Source organism: Gopherus evgoodei, chromosome 3, assembly GCF_007399415.2.
Source record: "Gopherus evgoodei ecotype Sinaloan lineage chromosome 3, rGopEvg1_v1.p, whole genome shotgun sequence".
NCBI lineage: Eukaryota > Metazoa > Chordata > Testudines > Testudinidae > Gopherus > Gopherus evgoodei.
In genome coordinates, this window is record NC_044324.1 from 56,763,305 (window position 1) to 56,776,009 (window position 12,705).

The 12,705-nt window shown below is 41.7% G+C and overlaps 1 protein-coding gene across 1 annotated transcript in view; it reads right to left on the minus strand.

Moving 5' to 3' along the window:
- Positions 1-12,705, minus strand: part of DST (dystonin) — a 550,812-nt gene that overhangs the window by 16,983 nt on the left and 521,124 nt on the right. Inside the window, 7 exon segments of the mRNA XM_030558316.1 lie at positions 874-991; positions 4,172-4,189; positions 5,066-5,140; positions 5,316-5,470; positions 6,647-6,809; positions 7,123-7,286; positions 12,568-12,697. Coding sequence (XP_030414176.1) covers positions 874-991; positions 4,172-4,189; positions 5,066-5,140; positions 5,316-5,470; positions 6,647-6,809; positions 7,123-7,286; positions 12,568-12,697 — 823 coding nt within the window.

The following is a 12,705-nucleotide window of genomic DNA, read 5'->3' on the forward strand; positions in this document are numbered from 1 at the left end:
TACATAAAGAACTACATAAAGTTACTTCCTTTTAACTCACTCTGAACAGGTACAATAAGTATTACAATTTTCTACCTTTATCACTCTTGCTACTATTTGTCTTTTACTTCAATTGGCTATTTTGCACCTTTCTCTTTTAGCTCCTGCTGTTCCTGAGTCAGGCTTTACATTCCTCTTGGCCAAGAGAACCCACTATCCCATCGGGATGGGACTTCTTGCAAACATCTATCCCTCATTAAGCTGTTGCCAGTTTGTGAAGTAAAATCTGATAGAGCAACATGTTGTATACAATTGCCACTCTCCAGTTCCCAGCACAGAGCTGCAGTTTTGCTCTCTGTGCAAGGCTCAGAGCTTTAAGAAGGGCTTCTGGGGAGAATGCCAGTGAGAACGCAGAATTACACAAGTAGAGTCTGGGGACAGGATGAGTCCCTAGGTCAGTCAGACCTTGTGGCTGTGACTCTTTGGTTCTGATTACCTTGGGCTGATTTATGGCTTTAAAACTTCACTCCTGCTGAGCAGATTTTAAAAACTGTTGCTACATTTTGTTTCTGCTGACTCATACAACCAGTGTACATACCATGTACTGCTGTGTACAAGCTCAATTTTTAGTTACACCAGTATAAACCTGGAGTAACTCTACCTAAGGCATCAGAGTCACTCCGGATTTAAATAAAGCTGCATTTGGCCCTTAGAATTTTAAAATACATAAAACTAGAACTAGGAGGTATGTACTGAGTCACTGTTTAAATAAATAACAAGTGTTTTACACTGTTCAATTTCTATCCTGCAAAAAAAAATCCCAAATTGTTCTTGACAATGACTGCATCCCATTAATGATTTTAATGTCCATTCTAAAACAACCTTCTCACATACCCCTGCAAGGATCATTTTTTACTAAGAATTCATCCAGTGCCATCCAGCCACCTCCAACACGAACCATTACTGTACTTCGCAAGATGCGAACCAGACGCAGCTGCTGAGAGTCACCAAACTGTAAGAAGATTAAACAAAATGCTTAGGTTTTCAATAGTTCGCCACACATAAAATACGCATTTCAGCTCTGATGTGTTAAAATCATCCATTCAAAATTTGTTTTAATTTCTATCATTAGTAAACTCTTAAAATATGATTTTTTATGAAAACTGTCAATGCTGTTAGGATTTCAAGGTGAACACCATTGTATTAATCCAAAGAAATATGGTAAGATTGTGAAAAAAGGCTGCCAGGTTTAACTTTATGCTTGATTCTCAAGATTTTGTCTCATCTTGTAAAAGCAGCAAAATTAGTAATACAATAATTGGTTATGTTCTACATTTGTATGAATTAATCAGCATAAAAACTTTCACTGAACTCTGTGCAATAGCAGGGATACAGTTTTCAAAGATATGAAACTTTCAGCTGAAAAGTGTAGGGAAACTGTTCAAATGATAGATCAGTGGGCTAGAATTTCAGATAAATCAGGGGAGCTTTACACTGCTGTGCTCATCAGCTGAGCACAGGAACACCTTACAGAGTCATTTTAACAGCTCGAAACCACCCTCCTTCCCAGGCTTGGTTGAAGGTGGAGTAGCTGGTAAAAAGGGGCTATGATCTGGGGCTTAAAACCACCTTCTCACCCCTCCTGTGTTGACTGCTCATTTCGTGCTGCTGAAGACTGGGCCTAAAGCGTTGTATGGTCTTGCAAAATGTTCAGTGCAGTTTGTATGAAATATCTTCAAAACCCTGCAGAATCCTCTGCACATCACTGGATCAAATTTGGATCAAGTCAGTAGTGACCAAAAGATATACCCTTCTCATTATTTGGTGGCCTGTGTGAAAACAACTGGCTGCTTTGATCCAGTTCCTACCAATGTCCAATCATCAAATAATATCACCTTTAGAACTGGCACATCTGCTGGCAGCCTCTGCAGCACAGGCCAAGCATTTAGTTAGCATTGGAGTAAACTAAGCATGAACCTCAAAACAAGTTTGAAGCACTTTTGTTTAGTTGAGGGATTATTGTGCTCAGGTTTGCACAACTGTGACAACATGCTGTATTTGTTATGTGGAAAACAGAAGAGACTGTGCTTTCCAGTGTTATCAATCCAAAACCTTCCACAAGATCTAAATTAACTTAATACTCATAATTTCGAAGGATCCCACAAGCTCATGAAAATGGAACCAGAGGGATCCAACACCTTCTAGTTGATGGCACATGTTTAATTTGATATACAATTCTGAGGCCAAATCCCAACCTCTAGTCTGCATGCATGCAGAGCCTCGCTGAAGTCAATAGTAGTCAAATGCACACATCTTAGGTAGAATGTGACTGCTGGAGTAACAGTACCTATTTGCTCCAGTGAAGTGACAGAAACATGTTAAAGCCAAATCACACAAATGTGCTCCTTACTTGTTAAAAGACCTTTGACACTGCTTAAGCAAAGTGGGCAAGAGAGAGCAGAAGGAATATTACTTCTGGGAACCAAACAATAGGAAGCTTACAAGCTTAATTTAATAATAAAAAAAAATTGTGTTCTAAATGAGCAAAATTTAAATTTAAATGACTTCTATGTTAGATCAATGAGAATGTAGCCCGTAAGTCTACACTAACTATTTTGTTTTGCCTATTTAGGAGGAGGTTTCTTCTTATTCTTTGTGAAGTCTTGAAGATCCCCTAGCTTTCAGCTTTTTAATACCCCATTTAGGCTCTGCATTGGAGCCAGACTGAGGCATGGATACTTTAAAACCTGCTGCCAAGTAGCACAACTTCCAATGTGCTGCTTCCATAATGATCCCATTCCAGATTTTTATTAAAATATTTTGGATACAGACTCTCTTTGGTCAATATTTATTATTGTTTCACCTAACTTGAAATGAGAAACACCAAGCAGTTTAATAAATAGGTTTACAGGTTGTGTAGTGTCAACGAAAAAAAAAATCTGTTCTTGGTTACAGCCATGTAAATCCACTGCTACCAGAAAAGAATTTGGCCAAGATTCTTTAGGAAATTTAGTATCTTTTGCTGAAATAATGTTTTGTAGCTTCTTGCAGCAATAAACTTCAGTTAATCACATTAGATACTCTACTTCTCCTTTCTCAGACACAGGATGAGCACAATTTTCAAAAAGGCTTATCAAATCAAGGCCCTCTCTTTCTATACATTAACTGATTTTAAAAAGTTAGGACAGAAGTAGGTAGGGAAAGGTAGGTGCTGAAGGTTACTCTTTGCAGAGCACACACTATGCTATAATAATCTCTGCCAACAACATTTTAAAAGCCAAAGCAAAATTACCATTTCTGTAGTATGTTCAGCATTAGACTCTCTAAAATCATTTATTCATATAGTTGTTTTTTTCCAATAACATGATTAAGATGCTAGTGGTAACTTTAGTATTAGGCATTTTCATGTATTTACAAGGCAGGCAAGCTGCTTCCATATTTTAACAGGTTGTTTCAGAGTCCATCCTATGAAGGAGTCATTGATCTGCATTTCTTCCAATTAGTGTTGTATGGTACTTTCACAACCAGAGATGCTGATGACCAGACTAACAAGCTGGAAGTACTTTTAAACACAATTACTGTAAATCACAGCACTGGTATGATAGCATGTTTTAAAAATACTTTTGATGGGGGAATGGAAGCAGTCCAAATCTGAACTTCAAGTTTATTCTGCCAACTCAGTCCACACAGTTTTGTATTAAAGATATGTGCAATACATTGTGAATTGATTCTTAATCAATCTATTCATTTGATTTCTAATTTAATGCACTGCGATTCCTCAAGGATTCTGAAAATGGTATGGTAATAAGTGACTAAGTAATATGATACAACAGAATTCTGAGGCATACTGCTGTAAAATATTACATATAAAAAACTCTGGATAGTAGAATAATTAACACTCTTGGTATATCATAATTAAAATGCAAAGAAACTTATATACATTGTTGCTGTCCATTATCTGGTTCCCTTAAAAGTAATCTCCTTAATGAGACAAAAGGCAAAATAAAAAGGGAGAAGGAGACCCTGAAACCAGGAATACTTTATAGCATTTACAGAAACAGCACAGCTGACCAACAATGAATTAGCTCAGGATGAAAGTATGGGAAAAGAGTGGCCATTGCAAGCTTAAATTATATGCATTAGGAAAAAAAAACAACCCAGAAACTTCAGAACACATTCCACTGGTTTATACCTGATTTCCCAGGAAGAACTGATAAGAAATGAAAAATGGAAGAAAGAACAATTAGTTTAACAAGAAATTCTCTGTATGACTCGAGAACACATGCAAACTAACACACACATTGAAACTTCTAAATACAGGATCTAGTTTAGAGATGTGCAGGTAATTAGCTATCCAGAGTATGAACTTGGAAGGATTCACGAGTCCTTTGTTACCCTTCTGGTCCTTTTTTTCCTTTTAAAATCATCTGAAGATGTTCCATAGTCTGCCTTTGCCAAATAATGAGCACCTCATCTGAAAACGTTCTGGTTATTGAACCTGAGGGTAACAAATGACTTTCTCTGCAACATGGCAGATTCATCTCTGGACCTTAACTGTTTTTAGGATACCTGGCACATTTCCTGTCTAGCTACTAGATGAAGGTACAGTATGCTGGAAAAAAGTAAAAAGAGGGGATGAAGATGATAAAAATGTTTGACCAAAGTATATTCTAAGAACAATACAGTCTCATTTGTTTAATCTGAATCTGTTTGGAAAATCTACTTTTACTCAGGTGTAAAAAAAAATCAATCAGTTAACAAGTTAATATATACTGATATGTAGGACCAGCTACTGTTTAAATCGTTTTGCTATTTAGATATATAAATCTCTCTAAATACTGAGAAAAAGGGTTTATTGTAGGTTCAGTGGAAAGTTAAACATGTTATTAGTCTATATTTTCTAACACAAATTACTGATGTAAACTTTAGTGAAGCTAAAACTACATAGTTTCCAGGTAGACTTTGAGCAAACATAAGTATATGATACAAAGTTTCTGTAAATTAACATAACCCAAATGCTCACATAGATCTGTTGTCTTGACAATATTTGGACTGAAAGAACCATGGAGGTGTTGGGAAGACTTACCCTGTACTTGTTATCCCCAATCTGCTCCACCTGGAATCGTTTTGCACATTTACATTTAGCTACCTGCCTTGTAACCTGCCAAAAACACAATTGGAATAATTATTTTAATGTTAATTATCACATTTCTGAAGCCTTAAATCATTGGCAGAACTCAAGTTATATAGGAAAGAAAATAAAATTAACGACACCAAGTGTGTGATTCCAGTAGAACATATTAGTTATCTGAGAGTGATAACTATAGAGAGAGTACCTCATCTTCAATTTTGTCAGCATCTGTAAGAGGCTTGTATGCATCCTTGTTTGGATGAAGTGCTGCTACAAATTCATAGTAGTCAATGTACCCATCACCATCTCTATCAAAGATATCTGCCACTGCACTCATTTCAAGTCGGCTGGTAGGGAATTCTGTAAGCCAAAAACACCACCAGGAGGTAAACCTTATAGATTTTCAAACCCATTAGAGTGACTGGATTTATCACAAATCTCAAAGATTTTTAGGCATTAATGACAAGTAATATATACTAAAACACCAAGTACACTCAGAGAAAACAAATCTCTGAAAAGAGGTGGGGTGTCTCCAATACTGGCTAGATTATGGATAATAATGAAGACACTGGTGCATTTTTGGGATAGAAGCCCAGTACTGAATGTGCCTAGCAACAGATGGAATGTTGAAAAAGCTTTCAAATGACATGCAGTTCTGCAGTCTTGTAGCATGCTTAACCTCAAAAGTGCAAAGAATACCACAAATCAACAACTCAAGTTATTACTGGGGCAAGGTCATTCAAGCATTTAAAGACAAATGACACATTTAGAATGCAAGGCGTAGAAACTTCTGATATTGTTTTTAAAATGGAACTCTATAATCTGAAACCCTTCTTTGGTTCGAACTCCTGCAGCAGCATGTTCATTGCTCACTCACAGACTGAACAGGGAGATAAATAAAGTATTACAATATATAACCATCCAGCATGACTGATCAATAGCAGTAGTGCCATGGACATTCAGCAACTTCAGGCCTAAACCACTTGAGCTAACAGGGTAGCTCTTTCAGCTGGTAGTAGTAGCAGAATCTTATCCTCAGATGTGGGCTAGTCATGACAGGCAGATATGACCATACCCATATACAGTATGGTCCACACACCCCATGTTTGTGGAAGCTCATTTTGATTATTTCAGGTGCGGAGGAGTTCTTATCTACATAAGGGCTACCATTTGTGCTGACCAGGTGCTGTCAGCAGGAACACAACTCTGACCCTCTGACACAAAAAGCACAGGTCTCTATCACCTGAGCAAAAGGAGTTGTTAGAAGTGGTAGGCTCTTATCTTTTATGTGGGCCAGCCACACAACATAGGAACAAAAATCTGTGTCCTAATCTGACTTGCTTAAGAAAGGAGTGTCAAAATTTTAACAATGTTTTCAAGTAAAGAAATTATTGCCACTTTACCTTTATCTCAGAGTGATAATTTCTTTAAAAGTAAACTGATCTATACCACATCAAGACTTACCTCAGATACAATATGTTACCAATATATTAGATGCATCTCATAATCTCATCAGTAACTTAATTTAGAACTTACTTGAAGAAAGAATTCCATCAATAAATTCCTGCCTCGTTATCTTTCCATCCTGATCTTTATCAATCCTCCTAAAAAAGTCCATTACTCGAGATTTCTTATGATTCATCCATCGCATATACTTCTTCCTCCAAATATCAAAATCAAAGTTGGCAAATTCCCTTAGCTTGAGGAAAGAGAGATGAGAGATGTTTTTCAAGTTGAAATGAACCACTTACAGAATATGTAAGAGAGGTCATGTTGGCATGCTTTTAAATAACTGGCTCTTTAAAATGCCTACATTTGTACTGAAATGGTTTGATTCTATTCACTATTAAAATAGGATTAGCTGCTTTTTGCATGCACATATCAAGATGTTTCCATCTAACTATCCATCATATAACAAAAATGTAAGGCTGGCATTACTATCGCTTTTTAACAGGAAATGCAGGGTTAAACAAAAATACACTTAGTATATAATATATATGCTGTGAGCTGACCTCTTCTAGTCTATCCAAAGCATCATTCAATTTTCTTCTTCTTTCCAAGGCTAGAAGCCAGACTTGCTGCCATTTGCTGACTAATAGGTTTATCCTTGGATTCTTGGTTTCAATTTGTGCCTGTGTTCCTGATGGATACATGCCTGCTGTTGGGGAACGTTTTCCTATTAAAACAAAATACAGGTTAGCATAGACTTATTTTTCTCTATGTTCCAACCAATTTAAAACACAGTATATTTTCAGGTGAATGATGATCGACCTCTTTAAAAAGACTCCTTTCTGCAACAAATGATGAGCCAAATCCTGGTCCCCACATTGTAATTAATGGGAGTTTTGCCATTGCCAGAGTAAGACAACATGATGGTTAAAACACCTGGGCCTCGTCTACATGACACTTTCCACTACTAGCCATACTTTTCAATTGGCACCAGCACAGAAAAATGTTTATAAATAGTCACACTGCAAGTAAGGTGTGAGTGAGCACTGCAGAACAAATAGCCTCATTCTGGAGGCAGAGGTAGAGATACAAAAATTTTAAATCACCTCACTCAAGGATTCTCTTTACATGAAACTCAGACCTTGGCTACACTTGCAGATGTGCAGCGCTGGGAGTTACAGCTGTCTTCGTACAGCTGTGTAGGGAAAGCGCTGCAGTGTGTCCACACTGACAGCTACCAGTGCTGCAGTGTGGCCACATTTGCAGCGCTGTTGGGAGTGGTGCATTATGGAGTGCTATCCCACAGAGCACCTCGTCCCATTTTGGCACTGTGGGTTGTGGGAAGGGGGCGGAGAGTGCGGGTCATTCCGCTTCCTGTCCCAACGCCCCATGATGCATCACTTCACATCCCAGCAATCACTGTTTTTCCATCCACGTTTGGCGCCATTGGACTCTCCCAACGGTTTCTGTGCAGCGCGATTTCAGTGGGAACTGGAGCCCGAACTGCTGAGGAGTATGCCGAAGAGTCTCGCCAGCACACCATGTTTGGCAGTTGAGCTATTCCTTAAGCTCCAAAGTGATGAGGAGTCCGACGATGATAGAGAGTCGCCTGACACGTACGACATGACATTGCTTGTGGCTTTCACGGAAATGCTCAGCACCGTGGAACGCCGGTTTTGGGCTCAGGAAACAAGCACTGAGTGGTGGGATCACATCATCATGGAAGTCTGGGATGACGAGCAGTGGCTGCAGAACTTTCGGATGAGAAAAGCCACTTTCATGGGACTGTGTGCTGAGCTCAGCCCCACCCTGCGGCGCAAGGACACGAGATTGAGAGCTGCCCTGCCAGTGGAGAAGTGGGTGGTTATTGCAATCTGGAAGCTGGCAACTCCAGACAGCTACCGATCGGTCGTGAACCAGTTTGGAGTCATTTTGATGCAAGTTTGCAGGGCCATTAATCGCATCCTGCTAAGAAGAACCGTAACTCTGGGGAACGTGCAGGACATTGTGGATGGCTTTGCACAAATGGGTTTCCCTAACTGTGGAGGGGCAATAGATGGGATGCATATTCCTATTCTAGCACCACCCCACCTAGCATCAGAGTACATTAATCGGAAGAGGTATTTCTCTATGGTTCTCCAGGCGCTTGTGGATCACCGTGGGCGTTTCATTGACATTAACACAGGCTGGCCCGGAAAGGTGCATGACGCAAGCATCTTTCGGAACACTGGCCTGTTCAGGAAGCTGCAGGCAGGAACTTTTTTCCCAGACCGGAAGATCACAGTAGGGGACGTCGAAATGCCCATTGTGATCCTTGGAGACCCCGCTTACCCGTTAATGCCTTGGCTCATGAAACCGTATACAGGGAAGCTTGACAGGAGCAAGAACCGGTTCAACTACAGGCTGAGCCGGTGCTGAATGACTGTGGAGTGTGCTTTTGGCCGTTTAAAAGGGCGCTGGCCATCTCTGTATGGGAAGCTAGACTTGGGGGAAAGCAACATCCCTGCGGTTATATCCGCGTGCTGTACCCTCCATAATATTTGTGAAGAGAAGGCTGAAACATTCAGTCAGGCGTGGACCTCTGAGGTTCAATGCCTGGAGGCTGAATTTGCACAGCCAGAGAGCAGGGCTACTAGAGAGGCCCAGCACAGGGCTTCAAGGATCAGGGATGCCTTGAGGGAGGAATTTGAGGCTGAAAACCAACAGTATTGTTTGGTGCCTTGCACGGGAGTGAAGTGCAGTGGTTACGATGTTAGTAGGAATCTGTTTTTCCTAAGCTGATTTGCAGTGCCTGTTTCTTTCCTGGGCAAAGGTATCTTTGACTTTCTGCAATAATAAAGACTCTTTTCAAAGCCAAGAATTCATTTATTGAAAAGAAAATAACTTTATTGACAGACACACAACATTTTGGGAACCTAAAAGGGCAGCAGGGTGTGGTGGGGAACTGTACAGTCACAGGTTTGAATATGTCCTGTCTGGAGTGCTGTGCAATGACTGCTGCACTTCAGGATGCCTATACTGCATGGTGATGGGGGTTGAGTGCAGAGGGTAAGGGTCGTAGTTCTCAGGGCTGGTTGGTGAACATACAGGTCTTGGAGGCAGCTGGTGGAGGTAAGAACCTGGATGCTGGGGAAGGGGGTTTGGAGCTGACATTGGGGCACAAGGGAAGGAGCTTTAGGACAGGGGGTGGGTGGTGCGGTAGTGCTCTGCCTGCATGACTACAAGCGCCTGGATAGAGTCCGCTTGGCGTGCCAGGATGCTTATCAGTGCTTTGTGCTTTGCTTCCTGGCCGCTGCGTTTCTCTGGCAGATCCTGCTTTCCCTTTTCCTCCAGTCCTGCAGTTTTTTATTCTCTCTGGCAGAGTGATCCATAACTGTTTGCAGCAGGTCATCTTTGCTTTTTGGCGGCTTCTTCCGCAGGTTTTGGAGTCTTTGAGCTGCTGTTAACATGGGCAGCTGAGAACTCAAGGTCGCTTGTGGAAAGGAAAAAAAGGCAACAGTTAACAGAGGCAGCATTGTTTATATCTCAGACAGTTATTCCCAGACAGTGAAGGAGTTTACAGTCTTCACCTTAGCATAATTTTCCCATATCAAAGAGAGCGCACATAACCCACAGGAGCCCCGAAATGATGAGTAAGGGGGACTGATTGCTTCAGGGCTATGCTGGGGTTTCTGTGCATTGGGGAAAGCAAACTGCTGCAGGGGGCACCTACAGTGAACACTCTCCCAGCATTTTCCACAGGAGTTAACCCTGGAAGATATCTCGCTGCTGCTGGTCACCTGGGAAGAGCGGGAGGGTCTTCTACAGCAATGCGGATTCTGCCCTGGCCCCTATGCAGCTTGCCTGTGTTTAGCAATGGTCCCCCCACCCCTCGCGGCACAGTGGCACAGATGCGTTATCCTGACTGGGACAAGGACCACAGTGGCTCTCCCTATAAACTTGCGCAAGCGCATTGCCCACGCTCTGGCTGAAACTTTTGAAGAGATTACAGAGGCCGATTACCGCAATGTGACAGACCACATCAATGGGCTATTCCACATTTAGACATGCATGCATGCAGCCCTAACCCTCCCTCCTCTTCCGAAACATTTTCATCCTGAAAATAAAAGCCGCTTACCGGGAACCCGCTTCTCTGCTTGTCCTTCACCAAGTACCGGCTGCTGTGACTGGCTACCTTCTTCCTTGCTTGAGAAGAGCTCCTGGCTGCATGCCTCCTGGGACTCCGGGGTGTCTCCCCCCACCCCAGTACCCTCACTCTTGGTTTCCTCCTCCCCCTCTTCCTCCTCTGCCTCCACCTCCCGCCCCTGCTCTGAAGTGTCCATCGTGGTCCTTGGATTGGCGGTGGGGTCACCCCCAAGTATCGTGTCCAGCTCTTTGTAAAAACGGCAGGTCGTGGGGGCAGCACCAGAGCGGCAGTTTCCCTCACGGGATTTGCAATAGGCACTCCGCAGCTCCTTCACTTTAAACCTGCACTGCACCGCGTCCCAGTCATGGCTCCTTTCCAGCATGGCCCTTGATATCTGCCCATAGGTATCGTAATTCCTACGGCTGCAGTGCAGCTGTGACTGCACAGCTTCCTCCGCCCCCCAAACATTGATGAGGTCCAGCAACTCGCCATTGCTCCATACTGGGGCTCGTTTGGTGTGTGGAGGCATGGTCACCTGGAAAGATTCACTGATTGCACTCCACACCTGGCTGAGCAAACAGGAAGGGGATTTTTAAAATTCCCGGGGCATTAAAAGGGCGGGTCACCTGAGGCCAGGGCAGTAGAGTTCGAACTGATGAGCAGAGTGGCTGAGCAGGCATTCTGGGATACCTCCGAATACCTCTGGAGGCCAATAACAGCGCTTTTGGTGGCCACACTGGCGGAGCAGCGCTGCATCACCAGTGCTGCAGTCGTTATTCCCCAGGCAGAGGTGGAGTATATGCAGCACTGTAGCCAGGGAGATACAGCGCTGTATGTGCCTTGCAAGTGTGGACGGTGAGTAAGCTGCAGTGCTGTAAAGCCATCGCCAGCGCTGCAACTCTCCAGTGTAGCCAAGGCCTCAGTTGGGAGACCTACTAAAATCCATGTTGTTTCATGCAGGATAGGAGAGAGGGAATTCATTAGGTGGTGCTCCTCATAACCAATCAGTACTGTCTTGTGCTGCACTGTGCAGCTAGGTATTTCATCTTTTGGATGAGTCAGTAAGAAACAACAACAAACAACCCACCTTTACCAGCTAAAGACCATTAAAGGTCTCTTGGCACTTTCTGCAAGAGTGGGTGTTAAAACACAACAGGGTTAAAAAAATTAACTTTATGAGTGACATTTTTAAGGAAGCCTCAGTCCAGCCTTTAATTTTGTTTCCACAATTTTGCATGCAAAATTATTAGCACTTTCAGAATGGTCATATGTTGGCACATAATTGGCATATACATACTCTTTGCAGGTGTCAATTCTATATTTGAGTTTACAAAAACTTACCGCTAGGAAGGTACAGTACACACAAAACTGCATGTATGAAAATTAGCATCAGATCATAAAAATCAGTAGCAATGTGATGAAATGAAGCACAGATACTGGAATGCCTCATCAATGTTTATTAATAAATATAAATAGTTTTCTGCAATTATTCTACTAAAGAAATCATATTACACTGATCATTTGTGACAGTCGCTTGTAAAAGGTTAAGAGGTATTTGAGTCTTATTGAAGAGAAATTAAATAGTTCACTCTGTATTTTGGGAAGGAATTAGTACAAATTCTATTACAGTAGGTGTCATGTTTGCCTTGTTATGTATTGGCACAATTAGCTACAAAGTCTGTTACCAAATAGACACGTTCCTCTCAATGAAAAAACATATGACAAAGGAGTTAGAAAAACCAACGGAGGAATAATTTCACCTTGTTTTACCAAACTGTTCAGATAGTAATGACACCTAATAGTATTAGTTCATGAGAAATCAATCATTTATATTGGAAAAGTAATGACACGTGCGACCTCCCCCCAAAATTCCATTACTTACTTCCTGTTCTCCCTTTATCTAGCACAGGAATATGAGACTGTATTAGAGTGGGTTCAACTGCCTTCCTTTTGTAGATCTTTGTGACTTTATCCACATCAGGCTGTTTTCTGGTCATTTCCTCCATAAACGTCTGCAATT